Genomic DNA, 19,198 nt, shown 5'->3' on the forward strand with positions numbered 1-19,198 from the left:
ACACACACACACACACAGATGCAAAGAGACATTTACATGGAAGTCTGATCAGCGTCAGAGAGGCTGGAACATGTACATTAAAAACAAACTATTACTGTTTTTGGTGCAAAAACTCTACAAACTCTGTCAGTAGATTTCCCGGTGATGAAACAATGAAAATAGAGTATCCTATGACCCATTAACAGTAATTCTGGTAATAACTACATCTGTTTTTTCTTTGGGCTGAATTATGTTGGTTTTCACGTCACAGCTAATGCTTCTTTAAAGAGAAAGCACTATTTTCGTTGGATTTTTCCTTTTTCACCCACTGAATCTCTTCTGTTTACCATGTTTTAATGTGCAGTCCATTAAGCGACCACGCAATGCCTTCCGTTGTTATTCGGCTATTTATATATGTTTTTATGAACAAAAGCTCTGAGCAAAACAAAGAGGGATGAATTTATGACACCGCAGTAGTAAAATGTGACCCAGTCTTGTGGCCGCAGCATTGGTTTGCGCCGTCACAACACCTTCAGGCTCATCTTAAATTAGGAGCGAGTGCATCTCTGGCTTTCTCCGGAGGTTTTCCTCCTGTTAGTGGTTTAGGGGTGAGTTTGTTGTGGCCGTATTCATGTCCAGTTCTTTATTGGAAACTGCTTATTGTATTAAGGCGTATTTGGGTGTGAACACATGCAAACTATTATGAAGAAATATTGATTTTTGAAGGCTCTCCACAACATGTCAGTGACAATAGGGGACAATTGTTTCTCTTTGTACCTTCTCTGCCAGATATTTTTGAGTTTAAAGTGTTAGTTCAGCTAGAAATGAAAATTAAGTCATCATTTACTCACCCTGGGGCCAGGTACATAAATTTAGCCTCTACTGTATGTTATTAAGAACTAGTCTAACTAACCAGTAGTTAGCCAAGGGGTAATGAGTCTTTTTTCAGATTCAAATTAGAACAATGTTTTGTTGGTATGACCAAAAGAAAGAAATAGTGGCAAATTTCCGAGGTGAGGCAGCTCTCGGCGGGTTTGTGAGCACTGAACGGCCGCTGACGCCCTGGAGCTCACATCTCTGAAAATGTCAAAGCAAATTTTCAAATAGATGTTATCTTTATTAACAAACTGCATATTTGAAGTCTAAACAAGTACATTAGCGCCTAAAAAACTCTTAAAACTACATTCCGTGACACAAAAACAGTCATATTTATGAAATGATAGTGCATTATAGTGCACTTGAACTAAAGTTCAAGGAAATCCACTATTAAAAATCCACTGTTCTTTTTATTTATTTATATTTAATTCAGTAAATGCATGATGTTTCCCAAGTCAGTGAGTAATTGTGGTAAATAAATCATGTTCTCAATATTTACCAAAATAATTTTGATTATTATTTTTTACATAATCGTGCAGTCTTGCCACATTTTATGTATTTTTTTATATTCAATCTTTGGCGCCTTCCAGTGGAAAAAAAGCACCATAGTACAGTAAGGGTAAATTTTGTGGTACTTTGATATATTCCATGTCACTGAATGGTTACCATATTCACACATACGCATATTTAAAGATCATCATAGCATTACCAAGGCAAATGTCCTCAGTAATACTACTGTGGTTTTTATAGTTTTAGATAGTTTTCCAGCACAATCTGGGTTTCATCCATACTAAATTTAATCTACACATTGTGAAAGAGTTAAATGGTGCACACAAACCATCCCTAGAGCTGTTTAATATGTATTTGAATAGTTAAAGTTCACCGAGTGTCAGAGTGTGAGGGTTTCTGTGACGTTCCGGTGTGGTTGGATGGATTGTGCTAGTTAACCAGGCCGCAGTGGTTATGTGACAAGCGCGAGGGGTTAGGGGACATGTTGTTTTTTTTTTTCAGATTTATAGCAGGCTGTCCCCAGACTTGGTGTGAGCCACAAACCTGGACTCAAACGCATCTAGTAGAGCTCAGTGTATAAAGCCAAACCACAACGATCACACACACACACACACAGATGTTTTTGGGGAACACACCCAGGCCAACTGAGTTTCTCTATTTCACACATTCAGTGATCATCAAGCCTTAATTATGATGATATCAGAGTTAGTCTCAGAAATGACCTTCAGTTGGAGCTGCTCACCCTTTGCTGTGGAGGGACAGGAATCCCATCATGTTTTCCAGGGTATTTGACTGCATTGGCAACAGCTCAGAAATAAACTGACGTCAAAACGGCACGCAGTCTGATTAAAGTCACCCGTGATGATAACTGAGCAGTGATTCTCAGAGCGTGTTCGACTCTGACGTGTCCACTGTAACCCCGTGAGCGGTCATGTAACGATAACATACCATTTGTGATGAATCTTTGCTGTCTGTGTCATAAGGATCTTTCTCAGATTAAGGTTCAGAGCACTGATTGATGTAATGTTTGGTCATCCTGAACACTGGCTATTGTTGAGGAACCACACTGAAACTCTAGATACACTGCTAAAACGACTTCTAAGTACATTTTTATTGACTAGTTAAAATATCTGTGAATCTTTCAAACAAAAAGCAACATTACATAAGATATTGTAACAGTTTTCAAATAATGGATCTTTAATATGAGGGTATTTTGACTTGCTGCAATGGAAAAGGTCACTTATTTTTAGTTTAAACGAGCAAAAAAAAAAAAAAAAGAAGTAAAAAAATCTGCCGGGTGCAGATGCCAAGATAAAATACCCTCTTATTGAAGATACAATTTGATGCAGTGCTACTTTTTAAGTAAACGTATCTTGTTTTAAGGAATGTTAGATATTTTAACTGGAAAACAAGATGAAAATAGTCATAAAGAATGATGTTTTGCAGTGTAACCTTTTGAAAATGCGGTTAGCTACTTTACAGGTTTACAATACACAAACAACAACTTATATTGAAGCTGTATAAAGCTGATAATACAGCAATATTGGGACATTCTGCCAGGACTAAAATGATCAGAATTCAGAAACCGAATCAGAATTATGTCTTAAAGTTACAATTTGTGTTTGCATGTGTAGAGTTTAAAGAAATTGCCTTTAAAGTCACAATGTGATGGAAATAGTGACAGTCAGTTGTTTCTGTAAGGTAAGCCAGATTTTTGAAAAAGAAAATAAAGACTGGAGGAATTGGTTCTGTCCAGCGATTGTTGATTGTATAGAGGCAGGTCTGAAAGGGGTGAAGTTTAAGCCGACAAAATTAGAGAAGTTTGTCATTTCATTGGAAGATTGAGATTTTGGATTAAAAATTACATGCTCAAAAAAATTAAACATTCACAGTAAGGTCAACAAAATGCATTTAGAAAACTGTTAGAATTTCCATTTAAAGCCAACTTTAAAATTCATCGTTACTTAATTTTTGGGTTCAGAATAGGCATCAAATTTGGACTCGAGGCACCCGTGACATGCTTGATTTGTGATGCACTAATCCCAGTTTTGCGGACTATACAGTTTGTGAATTGAATTTCAGTTATTGAATCGACACAACTGGTGAAGGAGGAGATCTCAAGCACAGTAAGAGATTAAAGCATTGGATTATAATTGAAGGAAATTAAAATTGTGACACATTTTCAGTTTGGATGCTGATAAAGAAAAGCCAAAAAGATGCAATATATGCAAGTCACCCGTCTTTACTCAAGACCTAATATTTGTTATTACAGCAGTTATGTCAGAATGTTTGCCTGTGAAGGCTAAAATGAGCTGTTTATGTTCTCAGATGATAGTTTTAGGTGTTGCCGCTGCAGTTATCCTGTTATGTTGCCTGGATTCCATCTGGTTTTACTCCTCTTTGTCCTGAGCGTGTGTTTTATAAGAGGTTCGTGCAGAGCAGGGCAGGGCCGGGCCGGCCAGCCGTCTGAATATTACAAGCACATTTTTAATAATGACATTATGTAACCCTGATTATGAGAGGGTTGCGTGTACATTGAGTTCTCTGTTGTTTGCACGTTACGATGAAACGTCTCTCTTCTTGCAGGTTGAATCACATGAATGTGGTTGCGGCGAGAGACGTTCCAGAAGAGCTCCAGAAACTGGCCACAAATGACCTGCCATTGCTGGCCATGGAGTACTGCCAGGGAGGAGACCTACGCAAGGTGTGGCGCTTACAGAAATGCTTTTGGGCATGTACTATGGTGATAGCATGGGTTTTTGGACATGTAGCATAGTAATAACATAGTATATGAATATTCTAATAGTTTAGTTGTAGGGCTGGATTAATTAAAAAATTTTAAAAGGCCATTTAAATAAATAAATACACTACCGGGATCAGTAAGACTTGTAATGTTTTTTTAAAGAAGCCTCTTCTGCTCATCAAGGCTGCATTTATTTGATCAAAAATACAGACAAAAAACAGTAATCTTGCAAAATGTTGTTACAATATAAAATAATGGTTTCTATTTTAATATCCTATAAAATATAATTTATTTCTGTGATGCAAAGCTGAATTTCCATCATCTTTACTCCAGTATAAAGTGTCACATGATCTTCAGAAATCATTCTAATATGCTGATTTATTATTAGAGTTATCAACAGTTGTGCTGCCAAATATTTTTTGGAGAAACTGCGATACTTTTTCAGGATTCTTTGATGAATAAAAAGTTAAAAAGAACAGCATTTATTCAAAATATAAATCTTTTCTAACAATATAAATCTTTGCTATCACTTCTTATCAATTTAACACATCCTCGCTGAATAAAAGTTTTAATTTCTTTCAAAAAAAAGAAAGAATAAAAATTTACTGACCCCAAACTTTTGAACGGTAGTGTATATTGTTAGAAAAGATTTCTATTTTAAACAAATGCTCTTCTTTTTAACTTTTTATTCATCAAAAAATCCTGAAAAAAGTATCACAGCTTCCAAAAAAATATTAAGCAGCACAACTGTTTCAACGCTGATAATAAATCAGCATATTAATGATTTCTGAAGATCATGTGACACTGAAGACTGGAGTAATGATGATGAAAATTCAGCTGCGCATCACAGAAATACATTACATTTTAATGTATATTAAAATAGAAAAACTTTATTTTACATCAGAATATTTCACAATATAAAGTGTTTTCCTGTATTTTTGATCAAATAAATGCAGCCTTGCTGAGCAGAAGAAACTCCTGTAAAAAATATAAAAAAATCCTTCTGATCCCAAACGTTTGACCGGTAGTGTGTATGCACTGCATGTTTCAGAGTGAAGCATGGCACTGTGTTCATGTACACACCAGCAGCTCATTATCCGCTGGTGTCTCAGAGCAATTCGGTTTAGTAAATTCTGCTTCAAACTAAATCCTTCTCTGCATCTGCTCTGAGTTGCATTTGGAAACACAACATGCGCCAACCATCTAATGTCAAAATGATTAACATTTTCGCAGATTCTGCAATTGAGCAACACTGTAATCACAAACAAGCACAGCAAACCTGGATTTTTTGCACATTTTAAATTGCACTTGCAATCAGAAAAATCGCTTTTTCTGCTAATCGTGCAGCTCTGTTCAGCTGCATGTTAATATCAAATGAATCTCTGTGTTTTCAGTATCTGAACCTGCTTGAGAACTGCTGTGGCATGAGAGAAGCTGCTGTACTCACACTGATTCAAGATATATGTGAGTCCGCAGACACCAGCCAATGGAAATCCAATGTTATTCCCACCATTCGCAACACATGCAGCTGTTTAACTCAGGTTTTCCAGCACAGTTTTGAGTCGGCCAGCCAGACTAGTTGGCCTTCATCATGTGAGCAGGTGAACATATGCGAGCCGAACGCCTGTGCGGTGGCTGCGTCTGTTTACGTTTCTGCTGAAGCTGAGTTTGTGTCGGATCTGTTCTTGTAAATGTCAGAATATAAACCGAGTCAAATATCTGACCCAGATTTGCAGCTGAAAGTGCTGGAGACTATGAATCAGACTAATCAGATGTCTACACACACACAAACTCACAGTACCCAAGAGAAGCAGTCTGACGTTATAGAGTGTAAGACGTTTTTAGCAAGAAAAGGAGAAACAAAACACATCAGAAATGGTGTGGGAGTTCTACTCAAAATTATAGATTTAAAATAGATATTTAATCCAGAAATGGCAATTCTGTCATCATTTATTCACTGTCGTGTCATCCCAAACCTGTATGACTTGATTTTCTATGTAGATGTTTAGCTTAATTTAACCATGATTCATTTAACCGCCAACTTCGCTTCAGACAGTTTTCCTAGAACCCCTCAGTAGAAATAAAAACAGACCCAAATGAGTCAAGAGTTGTCATACAGTAAGAGTATAGAGTTTCATTGAGTTCATATTGAGACTTTCGATTGCAGACGTTATTTATTGACAAATCATTTGAGACTTGTTGATATAAAAATCATAATTAAACTTTATTTGGAGTACTACTTGTGCACAATGCACATTTCTTAATATTAAGCCTAACATGTGTTTTAATGTCACTATTAGTGAGGATTGCATGATATTTTAGTAATATCAGTCTTGAAATGCAAGTGTACCTGAAGTATACTTGCAATAGTTCCACTTTAGCACAATAAAATATACTTCAGTATATTTTAAGTTGGACCTCAGCACTATGTCTGCACAATTAAAGTACAAAATGAGTTGTTCCAGTTTAGCAGAGTAAAAGTATACAATTGCAGGGTATTTTATTAAGCACATAAATATGTAAATGTATTTGTAGTACTGAACATGAAATAAATGTATCTCAGATACATTTTAGTATTTTTTTTTTCACTTGGGTGTTGAAATAAAAACAAAATTTAAACTCTAGTAGAGATGTGAGATTTGTGGGGGCTTTTTTTAGGATAACAAGCGCTGGGAAACAGGAACTTAGTTGCCATATATTTTAATGTTTAGCATACAAACATTATGATGCACATCTCATTAAAAAAACATACTGGTTTGAGTGTGAGAAAATGATGAGAGTGAATTAACAAACCATGTGACATTTCAAGCCATAAGTGGCGTTCATTATCCAATGTGAGTGGATTCGCTTAGTTTACATTCAATCCAGAACAATCAAGCTCAAACTGGATCTAAAGAAAGGTCATACGTGTCACTGTGCCGTACACAACTCTATGTTAACGTCACTCTGTGGTCCGCCAGAGATTTTCCTGGTAAATCACAATCATGTGAAAACCTGGATTTAGTCACTGGACTCATCCTGTTCAATTTCTGCTCTTCGGTCAAAACATTGCGGTTCTGAAAGATCTCTGTGAACTTAGTGCTTGTCTGTCAGTTGATGTGTAAGTCATGGTTCCAGTAATATGGACTGCTTTTGTTACGTGACCTGATTATTGAGTTTATTGGGAAGCCTTTAGAGAAATAATCTGACTTTACTTGGAATTTCACTTTGGCAGTCAGTGAGAGTGCTGGCTTTGATTTAATGAAGGAACAGTCCACCATAAATGCCATTTTTTGTCATCATTTACTCACCCTTATGTTGATCCAAATCTGTATAGTTTTATTTCTTCTGCAGAACACAAAAGTCATGGGGGGAAAAAATAAAAATCATTTTCCACAGAAGAAATAATGTTTGACTAAATGATAACAGAATGTTCATTTCTGGGTGAACTATAAAACGGGAGTAATTTTGTCAGTGTTAAAATACTTTGACATATCTGAGTCACTATAAATAAATCACTAGTTGTATGACTTCCTAAAAAGTGTAAATGCAGTGACACTGGTTTAACCAATGGCGTACGTTGGGGTGAAACTATCAGTTTGTCTTTTAATATTTGCACAAAAATAAGACTCTTCCTCATCTTTTGGCAACAGTTTGAAGAAATCTTGCTGAGTAAGGTAGTTAAAATGAGTTAAAGTGTTGACATTTTATATCAGGACAGACATTTGAAGAAAACACATTAACACACACTGTACATTCTGGACCTGCACGAGTTGACTAAGCATTTGTGTCTAAAATTCTATTCATTATCTCATTACAATGTGAATATAACTAATGCATGAGCATTTGAGAAGGCCATATTTGAGTTGTTAATTAAAAATCTCTCTCTCTAGCCTCAGCACTGACGTACCTCCACGGGATGAGGATTATTCACAGAGACCTCAAACCAGAAAACATCGTCCTTCAACAGGGAGAAAAAAGGGTGAGTGTAAAAAAACGGATTCACTAAGCAATAATGTTTAATAAAAAATGGTCCTTTATTCTGCAGTAACTGTATTTTGAAAATATTTAGATGGTACTATTATTGCTAAATTAAAGATGCATTTCTGCATTTTTTCCTGTAGCTGGTTCATAAGATCATAGATCTGGGTTACGCTAAAGAGCTGGACCAGAGCAGCCTGTGCACATCGTTTGTTGGGACGCTGCAGTATTTGGTGAGTATGATATTACATCTGTGCAAAATGCAAGACTTCTCATTGTTCCCACTCTCATCTATACTGCTATAAAGTCATTTCTTTCTCTCTCCTGCTGTCTATGTGTCTCTCTCAGGCCCCTGAGCTGTTAGAACAGCAGAAGTACACGGTGGCAGTGGATTACTGGAGTTTTGGGACGCTGGTGTTTGAGTGCATCACAGGATTCAGGCCTTTTCTACCAACCTGGCAACCCGTGCAATGGTGTTTATGCCCTCAGCTGTCTGTAGCAGAATTTTACACTGCAAGGCCTGATACACTGATTTGATGTTTCTCTATTAGATCAGTGGTTCTCAACCTTTTTGGACTCCAAGGCTCCCCATTGTCCACAAAATTAACACCATGTAGGCTAATAATATTGTTCATTTATGTATCTGCTGTAATTAATATTTTATTTTTTTCAATAGTAAACTATTTTTATTATTATTGCAATTTTTTTATATTTGGAAACTGTAGTTTCTATACATTAAATTTCAGTTTTCCAAAAGTTTCATAAGATGAATGTTCTTCATGGTTCCCACTCTTCTAAACCGAGGAAAAAATATTAAACACAACTTCTACTTGACGAAATATTTTAGAGCTTGGCATAACTAGAAAAAACGACATTCTTTATAAAATATTCCCATTTTATTCATTTCCATGACTTTTCCAGGTATAAAAATCACACTTTTACAATGAGGCTTCCTCATATATATATATATCAGTTTTCCAAGACTGTGGGAATCCTGGTTCTTCAAAGAAAATCAAATACTTGTTGAGGGGATTAATTAAGAGAAATATCTTTATTTTTAAAAATTGCCTTGGAAATTTACTGAGAACCACTGTTCTAGAGCATCTGGCTTCCTATCCTGCTTTTAAATAAATAAAACAGGCTGATAAGGAAGGTTATCTGTAACTGAGCAAGTCTGAAATGCAGATATGTGGAAATTGCACGATTTATAAAATAATGAATTAATAATAATTTTATTAAATATATGTGACCCTGCAGCACAAAAGCAGTGTTAAGTCGCTGGGGGATATTTGTAGCAATAGCCAAAAATACATTGTATGGGTCAAAATTATAGATTTTTCTTTTATGCCAAAAATCATTAGGATATTAAGTAAAGATCATGTTCCATGAAGATATTTTGTACATTTCCTACCGTAAATATATCAGAACTTAATTTTTGATTAGTAATATGCATTGCTAAGAACTTCATTTGAACAACTTTAAAGATGATTTTCTCAATATTTAGATTTTTTTGCACCCTCAGATTCCAGATTTTCTAATAGTTGCATCTCAGCCAAATATTGTCCTATCCTAACAAACCATACATCAATGGAAAGCTTATTTATTCAGTTTCAGATGATGCATAAATCTCAATTAAAAGAAAAAGACCCTTATGACTGGTTTTGTGGTCCAAGGTCACAAATATATATAAAAAAAACAACTACTTTTCTTTCTTTTTTGCTAATGTAGCAGTGGTGGCATGTGTGTACTTGATTCAGTGCCAGTGTAAAATCAGTGTAAATCAGCCTTAGCGTGATCGGTTAAATTCTGTATCTACAGTGGGTACGGAAAGTATTCAGACCCCCTTAAATTTTTCACTCTTTGTTATATTGCAGCCATTTGCTAAAATCATTTAAGTTAATTTTTTTTCCTCATTAATGTACACCATCAGCAAGACACGAAACAAAAGCAGAGCTTTTCATAAGTCATGACCTGACAGCTTGAGCCAGAGTTCAGTACCTTCATAAACCTCCATGAAACACTATTGTTCTAATATTTTATGTTTGAGTAAAGATAATATTTCTGCTTCAGCAGTTTGTTTTCCCAGAGATTTCTGTACTGTGATTGGCCACGCTCCAGTATTCTCACCACATGGACTGTTTTTAAAACATAACATCTGAGAACGTCGAAAAATCAAGACTGACGCCAGCGCTAAAGGGTGTGTTGCAAATTTATTCCAGGTTCGCTTGAACTTTCACTGCTCTCTTTTTTTCTCAGGCACAGCAAGCTGTTGCAGAAACAAGTGGATGATATTGTGGTTTACGAGGATCTGACGGGAGAAGTTCGATTCTCCAAACACCTCCCGAACCCTCACAACCTCAACAAGTGAGTCCCGTGGCCACATCAACAAGTGGATCTGTTACTAAGAATGTGAAATGTTACGAGTTTTTTTACTGGATTTTTGTATGATGCATTCGATTCTGTTAAATGACAATCTGTAATGTGAAACTGAATATACAGGGACTGTATATTTTGATTGATTTTATCCATCAGTATTTGATTGGATCATGAAAGCGGTCTGTGATATTATTGGTTAATTAGATTTTTCCTCTCCCACTTGGTTACAGCAACAGAAACTGAATGTCTTAATAAGTAAACGGAATCAAGTCACATTTATTTATATAGTACTTAATACAATACAGATTGCGTTAAAGCGGCTGATCGTAATAAACAAAATGTTGCAAAGTTCTTCAGTTTCAGAAATTAGTCATTTTCATATTTTTATGAAAATATAAATTATTCAGCAACTTTTTACTGAAAGTAAGTATCATTGATTTACTGTTATAGTTTTTGTTCATATTTTTAGTTAGATTTAATTTTTTTTTTTTTTCACTTTAATTTTAGTCAAAGTTTTAAAATTTTTGTTTAATAGTTTGTAATATGTCTATATAGTTGATTATTTTACTTTAGTTATTTTAGTACTTAAAGTTAAACTAAACAAAAATGAGAAATATTGCTTTGGCAACTAGCTGAAATAAAATAATGTTAGAGTTTTATATTTAATTGTTTTTTATAATTATTCATAATTATAATTTTTTATATTTTATTATTTCGTTTCAAGTAATGATTTTTTTTTCTTGTATGGTTTTGGTTTTAGTTAATGATACTAACTCTGATATTAAAGTCCGCCGGAACCGGAAGTTACTTCCGACTTTATTTCAGTATGGTGACGTCTTTCCAACTGAAACTGAATATTGAGTAGAGGGCGGGGTTTTGTTTTTGAGCTCCTCCTCTCGTCTTTCGTTCGCAGCAAACTAACGGTTGGAGGGTCGTGATTAAGCAAATTCTGCCGAAGCCGTCAAACGAGAAGGAGTGCCATTCGGGATTTTGATTAAAGATTACCAAGACGAACAATTTTTTTTAGAGGACTAACTTGCACGGATTAATCGTTGACCTTAAGGCTAGCAATGTGCACTAAAAAAATAAATATTGTTAATTTTGATTTCATGCAGACTTTAACAAATTCATAATAAAAATGTAGCCCACGTAGATAATCAAACTATAACTATGTGTTTCAGACTGTTAGCTGGTGAACTGGAGAGCTGGCTACAAATGATGCTAAGATGGTCACCTAAAGAGCGAGGCAAAGATTTAAAAAAGCGGAGCCAAGACAGTCAGGACGGGGTCAAAGACTCGGAAGAGGACAGTAAAGAAGGCAGCTCAGAGGGGAGCAAAGACTCTCCGAAAGCTTCCTGTTTCTGCTTCGATGAATTAAGCCGAATTCTGAATCTAAAGGTAGCTCTCGTCAATGGAGTGATCACAGTGTCACATGTAAACATGTCTAATGCGATGGTCTCTGTCTCCTCAGCTGGTCCACGTGCTCAACATGACCTCTGCTGAAATATTCACCTATTCGGTGCTGCCGCAGGAGGACGTGGCATCCCTCCAGGAGCGAATCGCGCAGGACGCTCGCATTCCTCCGGCCAATCAGGAGCTGCTGCTGGAGGCGGGGCTTGCGCTCGAGCCGCACAACAGCGTCACGCAATGTGCAATCGATTATAGCGTATGTTTGGTGGAACTAGGGGTGTCAAAATGGCTAAGAAAATCTAAATTCGAATTTTGCATTTAAATATTATCAGTATTCAAGTTATATTCAAATTTAAACGGCATAATTTCAGTTAGGGGGCTTTTGGCTTCTCTCCTGAGGCCACAAGAGGGCGCATCGAGCAAAAAATTACTAATGCACATTTATTAAAGCAATAAAATAACTTGACTATCTGTGAAAAAGTGCATAGTGTTTATAAACCAAATATAATTAATTAAGTTGCTTAAACGATTATAAACAAAACAGCATCATGTATGCATAGTTTAATACAAAGGAACGAAAGCCAATCACACAGTACTTTTTTCATTTAAAAACATGAGATGCAGTGGGATGGAAAAGAAAGAAAAAAAAACGCCATAAAGTCTGGAGACTAGGGTTGTGACGGTGAGGAAATTTTCCCACCGGTTAATCGAGGTGTGACAACACCGGTAATACCGGTATCACCGCGGGGGCGTTCCCTCTTTTCCTCGCTTTCCTTCGCTTTTAAATAGCTTAAAAGCGCCGTGCACATTTTACTTTCACTTTCGAATTATCGGAAGTTCGGCGTCAATTGCTTGAATGCAACAACAAAATACAACGTCAAACTCACGTATATAGAAAACATAGAACATTTATTAACAAAACAAATAAAAATACACCATGCTATAGGGCAGGCTATGCCTAATATAAAATAACAAATAACTTACATAAAGTTTAATCGCTAGCCTATACAAAACTGGAAATAAGTAAACATTTATAATATATAACCAAATAAATAAGAAACGTAGAATGTTTATTAGCAAAACGAATGTCAAATAAAATAAATAAATGACACAAAGTTTAAATAAAGTCGCGCTCAGTTTTTAATTGTAGTGTCTGTTCTTTTACTGAACTAAATGATTTTTATTACTATAAAAAATCTAAACGACGGTGGGGGTCAGTGCCGCGGTGGGCAAGTGATATAACCGGTGTTGCGGCTTAACACCGGTATCACCGTCAGCACCGTCTGTCACGGCAAGCCTACTGGAGACATGTTTTTTAAAAGTTGAACTTACATAAATTTTACGCGGCTTTCTAAACATGTGGCTCTCTTGTGTGAGACGCGAGTGCTACGGTGATAGATGTCCCTCTAGAAAAATTCTGTGTGAATTTTGTGTGTGAACGGCTTGGTTTCAGTTTTGACGTAAACAAGATCTTCTCCGCACTGACGTTCTGTTTTTTCCACAATATTTTGAATGAACAACGTAGCAGCGCCGCATCTAGTGGGTTCAACTGGATAGGCAAAAAAAAAGCATTAAAAAGCAACGGCACTTACATCGTCGTCGCATTTTGTACGCCCACTGATAAGGCAGGCTGACGCACACCTAAAATTCAAATGCAACGTTTTTTGCATTCGGATGTGGATTTTTATTTTAAATTCGACGAATATTCGAAATTCGAATTTTTATTTGACAGCCCTAGGTGGAACAGCAGCTTTCTTAAAATTCAAGCTGATTTAATTGACCCAGTTTATTTAGAGTGTTGATATCATCCTGATTGTTTTGTGTTGTTTAGATGATGGACACTCGGCGGGCAGATGAGCCGCTGGTTTTCCTGTTTGACCGTTCCTGCTACAGCTACGAGCCTCAGTTTACGCCGCGTGTCCTTCCTGAGAACATCCGATTCGTCCGTGAGTTACTGTCTAAACTCAGAATTCAGAGAGAAAAAGTCTGACTTTTGAGATGTAAACTCAGAACTGTGAGAAAGCCATTCAGAATTCCAAGTCAGAGTTTATATCTTACAATTGCAACTTTTTGCTCAGAATTGCAAGTTTATTTCTCACAATTCTAAAAAATAAAAAAGTCAGAATTGTGAGATATAATCTTTTTCTGTTACTGTATATATATATATATAGAGTTGTTTTTTATTTTATATTCTTTTCATTTTTTAATGGAAGCCTTTTTCTGACACAGAATAGAAAAATATACATTCTATATATATATATATATAAATATAATATAATATAACGCAAAATAATATATATATTATGTGGTAGAAATAGGCTTCCATTAAATAAAATAAAATAAAATAATATAAATATGAAATAAAATATAAAAAATTTACACAATAAAACATAAAAATACAGAATAATAATAATAATAAAAATATTAAAGAATCAAAACTTTTTCAGATATTTTATCTGCTATGTTTTAGTCCAGATTAAAATGTAAAAATATTTATGCATACACAAATGTTTGAAAATTAATATTAAGTAGTTGCATCATTTCATAAACACCATAGTGAATACAAAAATTGGATCGGCTGTTTGAAAACATAAATATGGTCTGACTTCCTCTCTTTTCCGTGACACACGTGTCTGAATCAGAAAGTAGCACAGCATGTTTTGTTTACAGGACAAACCGCATTATTTCTGCTTTTCTCTAAGAGTGAATTTGCATTTTCATTCAGCTGGTCTCCTACACTCGTTCCCTACCATACTACTCATTCATGCTGGGTTTGTTTACATGACCGATTGGTGGAAAACAAGCATTCTAAAAAATCTGAATAACACCTAATAGATTATCAAAAATCATTCAAGGCATTTTAACGTGCCTACAATAACAATACTGTTCATTACTGCAGTAAATAAGAAGGGCGCCTAAACTGATCTGATCAGTCTAAACTGATCTAAACTGATCTTTGTGACGCAGAGAACGAGCCCAAGCGCTCGCTGCCCTACAGCTCCCAGAGACGCACGTGGGGTCAAGCGTGGCACACCATCCGCGCGCTGAAGGAGGACTGGCAGAGACTGCAGCAAGGCCAGAAAGTCGCCATGTAAGACGAGAAGCGCTCTGTACGAGCTAACGCTGATGTGACAGGCTGTAAGTGACCCGTTCTCTCTCTGTTCCAGCATGAGTCTCCTCAGACACAACGGCACGCTGTCAAAGCAGAAGAACGAGATGGTGTCGATGCACCAGAGGTTAAAAGCCACGCTGGAGTTCTTCAGCACCAGTCTGCACATCGACATCGACAAATACCAGGAGCAGAGAGCGACGGGCATCGGTACCACACACGATCAAAATGAAATACTAGTGTACACTGTAAATGCTTATTGTTGTTTAGAAATAGTATGTGGAAGAGTATTATAAAAGTTTTACATGACCTCATGACATCGCATGTTTGAGGGGCGTCCAGTTATCATCTTAGAAATTAAAATGTTCTTTAAGTAATTTAATCTAATTTTACGCAAAAATATATTAACTTCTAATCAAATAATTGGCAAGGAAGATACTCAAAAGCACTTTGATTATCAGTTATTAATTCATTTATATCTGTTTATTGTATTATTGTTTTAAAAATCCCTTTATATCCTTGATTGATAGCCTTCCCAAATAATTAATTTTATTTAATTATTATAAGTATTTTTTTATTTTATTTAGCACTTGACATTATCTCTAAATAATTTATTATTATTATTATTAGTTTAAAAAAGCATGTGATATCCTTTCTAAATAATTAACTCATTCATTTTATTTATCATTATTATTATTAACAACACTTAACATCCTTTCCAAAGAATTAATTAACTACTAATTATTTTACTATTATTATTATTATTATAAAATAAGCACTTGACATCCTGTCCTATTCATATGTGACTCTGGGAATGGAGGGTCCGTGCATTGCATTGAGGGATATAGCAGTAGTAGGTCATCTGGTTTTTCCAGATTTCATGTGAAAAATATCTGCATACTTCGTTTGCATGCAGTGTACGTACTGCATATTGAAGAAACAGTATTATAGGTATGAAATTCCACACATAACCAAACACACAGGCTGTCATGTCTTCTTTGCTTAGCAAGCCATAATGACCACTGACGACTTGAAGTCAAACAAAAGAACTGATTTACTGAGTTCACTTTAGCAGCGCACACACATCAGTTCACTTCTCATAACACACTCTCAGCACTAAACAGCATTATGGGAAATGTTTTCTTAAAAGGGGAACATCCCGACAAATGACTATATAAACTGTCTCTGTTCTTATTATCGAAAACAATGAATCAAACATTATACTAAGCATTTATGACTAATTTAAGTCACAACACAGGCGCTCAATTCTGTTTAGCATTGCTTTCAGAACAAGTGTACACTAAGTTTAGATGTTTACATGTTTTCCAGCCTCTGAAAAATTATTGAGTGTCTGGAGAGAAATGGAGCAAACCGCCCTGGACTGTGGACAGGTAAGAAGAGCGTGTGTGTGATTTCATATTGTCATCCGTGCCAGTGATCATAGCTAATGTTTGTACTGTTGTAACCTGTGTTTTAGCGCTGTAATGTGTATGTGTGTGTGTGTGTGTGTGTGTCAGACAGAAGACGTGAATAAGCTGGAGGAGGAGATGATGACCCTTCAGACTGATATCGTGGACCTGCAGAGACAGCCGTGGAGGAGTGGAGAGGCTTTAGAGACGCTGTAAATCAACACACACACACACTCACTCACACTCACACACTCACTCACTCACACACACACACACACACACACACACACTCACACACACACACACACTCACTCACTCACACACACACACACACACACAAAATAAATAATATTAGTATTGATATTAATATATTTGTTAAATTATTTATATTTCATACATTTGCAAGGGTGTTTAAAATAAAAATCTGAAATATTAAATACAATATTTATTTCATATTCGATAAAAAAAACTTTTATGGTCCACGGAGTATGGCACAATAATATAGTTTTATATTTTATAGATCATGCTTTTATGGCTCACATAATGTGATATTGTGAGAATATGAAGGAAAAAACTGCTGTTTTATTCAGAGACCCAAAATTAGCAAAAAAAAACGTAATTTGGTGCAAATGCTGAAGTAAGATGAAATTTTGATCGTAATGTAAATCAATGAGATCTTTATAACAGTACAGCGGATATTGATATAAAGTGATATAAATATCAGTCATTCAATATGATTTTTCTAAAAAATGATGTATGAATACTAAAGTGAACCTAAGTTGCTTCAGTTCAGTAAGTGTTCATCTTAAATACAATAATATAGTTTTATATTTTATAGATCATGCTTTTATGGCTCACATAATGTGATATTGTGAGAATATGAAGGAAAAAACTGCTGTTTTATTCAGAGACCCAAAATTAGCAAAAAAAACATGTAATTTGGTGCAAATGCTGAAGTAAGATGAAATTCTGATCGTAATGTAAATCAATGAGATCTTTATAACAGTACAGCGGATATTGATATAAAGTGATATAAATATCAGTCATTCAATATGATTTTTCTTAAAAAATGATGTATGAATACTAAAGTGAACCTAAGTTGCTTCAGTTCAGTAAGTGTTCATCTTAAAATATTACTAACAATATCAAAGTTATTCTTATGTTTACTTCATAATAATCAGTAAATATTTCACTGCAAAAAGACACGTGAAGCACAGTTTAGACAGTTATACTAAAATAGCTTTAAAGGGGTCATGTGATGTTGCTAAAAAGAACATTATTTGGGACGCACAGTTTAGACAGTTATACTAAAATAGCTTTAAAGGGGTCATGTGATGTTGCTAAAAAAGAACATTATGTTGTGTATTTGGTGTAATGAAATGTGTTTATGCGGTTTAAGGTTCAAAAAACACATTATTTTCCACATACTGTACATTATTGTTTCTCCTCTATGCCCCGCCTTTCTGAAACACGTCGATTTTTACAAAGCTCATCGGTCTGAAAAGCGAGGTGTGCTCTGATTGGCCAGCTATCTAGTGTGTTGTGATTGGACGAATACCTCAAGCGTGAGACGGAAATGTTATGCCCCTCACCATACTGTGTTGATGCCGTGTCCGGCCGGAGCGACGAGACAAAAACATTAAAACCCATTATAAACGAGGCATTTGTTGCATCCAGTGGGGACATAATTACTGATTATAATGACTTATACTGTCTTTTTACGCGTTGCGTTGCATCACGCCACGTAAACATAAAACCATGTCTGCATTTGTGATCGGAGAAATGACAAACAACAAGCGCTACTCTACACTGCTAAAAAAACTTGCTTTAAATATAAAAAAATAAAAACTCTTTAAATATAAAAAACCGTACTTACAGTCTGTGAGTCAGAACAGCTGGCATTGTACTCTACTCTCCCAGGATCAGGAAACAGTCCTCCATAAAATGCGCTGCACACATCTGAATATTTGGGTTGAAGTGTTCTGGAACAGCGTTGTAAATACAACTTAACCACTGATTTCTAGTCGTGTCCTCTTTTGGAAGACCAAACAAAGTAGTTTCTTTGTAGTAGTGTTATGCAAATCTTCCCACATCGTGACCTAGATATGTGGGGACGTGTTAGAACGAGTCGTTTTAGGTAGGCGTGGCTGACTCTTAACTTTTATAAAGAATATCTCTTTGGATTTGAGACTTTAGTCTTTGCAACTTTACAGATCTTCTTTATGCACCAAGAGCTTGTAACACTCCAAAGAGAAAGGAACAATTGAAATCATCATATGACCCCTTTAACTTGATAAAAAAGTCTAAACTATCAATCAGATGACAGAAGGCATGGAGTAGACTGTGTGTGACAGGTTTTTCCAATTTCAACAAAGTTTTGATCATATTGATCATTTAGAGGCCTATCAGATATGATACCGTAGGATTTAAATTAAACTCAAGATTCAGTGTCATGATGAACCTCACAAACAAAGTGTCACAACTCAAAAACCTGACTTAGACTCTCTGAATGACCTGCACGCGCTCTCTCACTCAGCTGTGTTGTGTTTTGCAGCGAGGTGAAGGCCATGGAGCTCTTCCGTAAACTGCGAGAGAAACCCAGAGGTAAGACACACGTTCTCATCTTCCTCAGGACAAGCCGATCCATCACGTGATCTGGAAATCTCTTTGTGTCTCCAGAGCAGCGCAGTATGGGCGACTGTCAAGAAGTGATCAAACTTGTGGTTCAGGCCGTGCAGTTCTACGAGAGGAAGTTACGGGACTTTTACACACACCTGAGGTCGGCTTCTGTGTAGTTTCTCATCAGATTTCATTAAACTTCTCTGC

General features: G+C 35.8%; 1 protein-coding gene across 1 annotated transcript in view; it reads left to right on the forward strand.

Annotated features, from left to right (window-relative positions):
* The window catches only part of LOC107559596 (inhibitor of nuclear factor kappa B kinase subunit beta), a 29,276-nt gene extending 10,078 nt beyond the window's left edge, over positions 1-19,198 (forward strand). Inside the window, exons 4-18 of the mRNA XM_016243483.1 lie at positions 3,952-4,069; positions 5,503-5,572; positions 7,981-8,069; positions 8,212-8,301; positions 8,417-8,541; positions 10,325-10,432; positions 11,626-11,842; positions 11,916-12,110; positions 13,686-13,800; positions 14,822-14,945; positions 15,022-15,173; positions 16,293-16,354; positions 16,481-16,584; positions 18,927-18,976; positions 19,052-19,198. Of these exons, the coding sequence (XP_016098969.1) occupies positions 3,952-4,069; positions 5,503-5,572; positions 7,981-8,069; positions 8,212-8,301; positions 8,417-8,541; positions 10,325-10,432; positions 11,626-11,842; positions 11,916-12,110; positions 13,686-13,800; positions 14,822-14,945; positions 15,022-15,173; positions 16,293-16,354; positions 16,481-16,584; positions 18,927-18,976; positions 19,052-19,167 (1,735 nt within the window). The 3' untranslated portion in view covers positions 19,168-19,198. The remainder of the gene's footprint in view (positions 1-3,951; positions 4,070-5,502; positions 5,573-7,980; positions 8,070-8,211; positions 8,302-8,416; positions 8,542-10,324; positions 10,433-11,625; positions 11,843-11,915; positions 12,111-13,685; positions 13,801-14,821; positions 14,946-15,021; positions 15,174-16,292; positions 16,355-16,480; positions 16,585-18,926; positions 18,977-19,051) is intronic.

The sequence above is a fragment of the Sinocyclocheilus grahami genome, unplaced genomic scaffold, assembly GCF_001515645.1.
Source record: "Sinocyclocheilus grahami isolate Dianchi unplaced genomic scaffold, SAMN03320097.WGS_v1.1 scaffold692.1, whole genome shotgun sequence".
Lineage (NCBI taxonomy): Eukaryota > Metazoa > Chordata > Actinopteri > Cypriniformes > Cyprinidae > Sinocyclocheilus > Sinocyclocheilus grahami.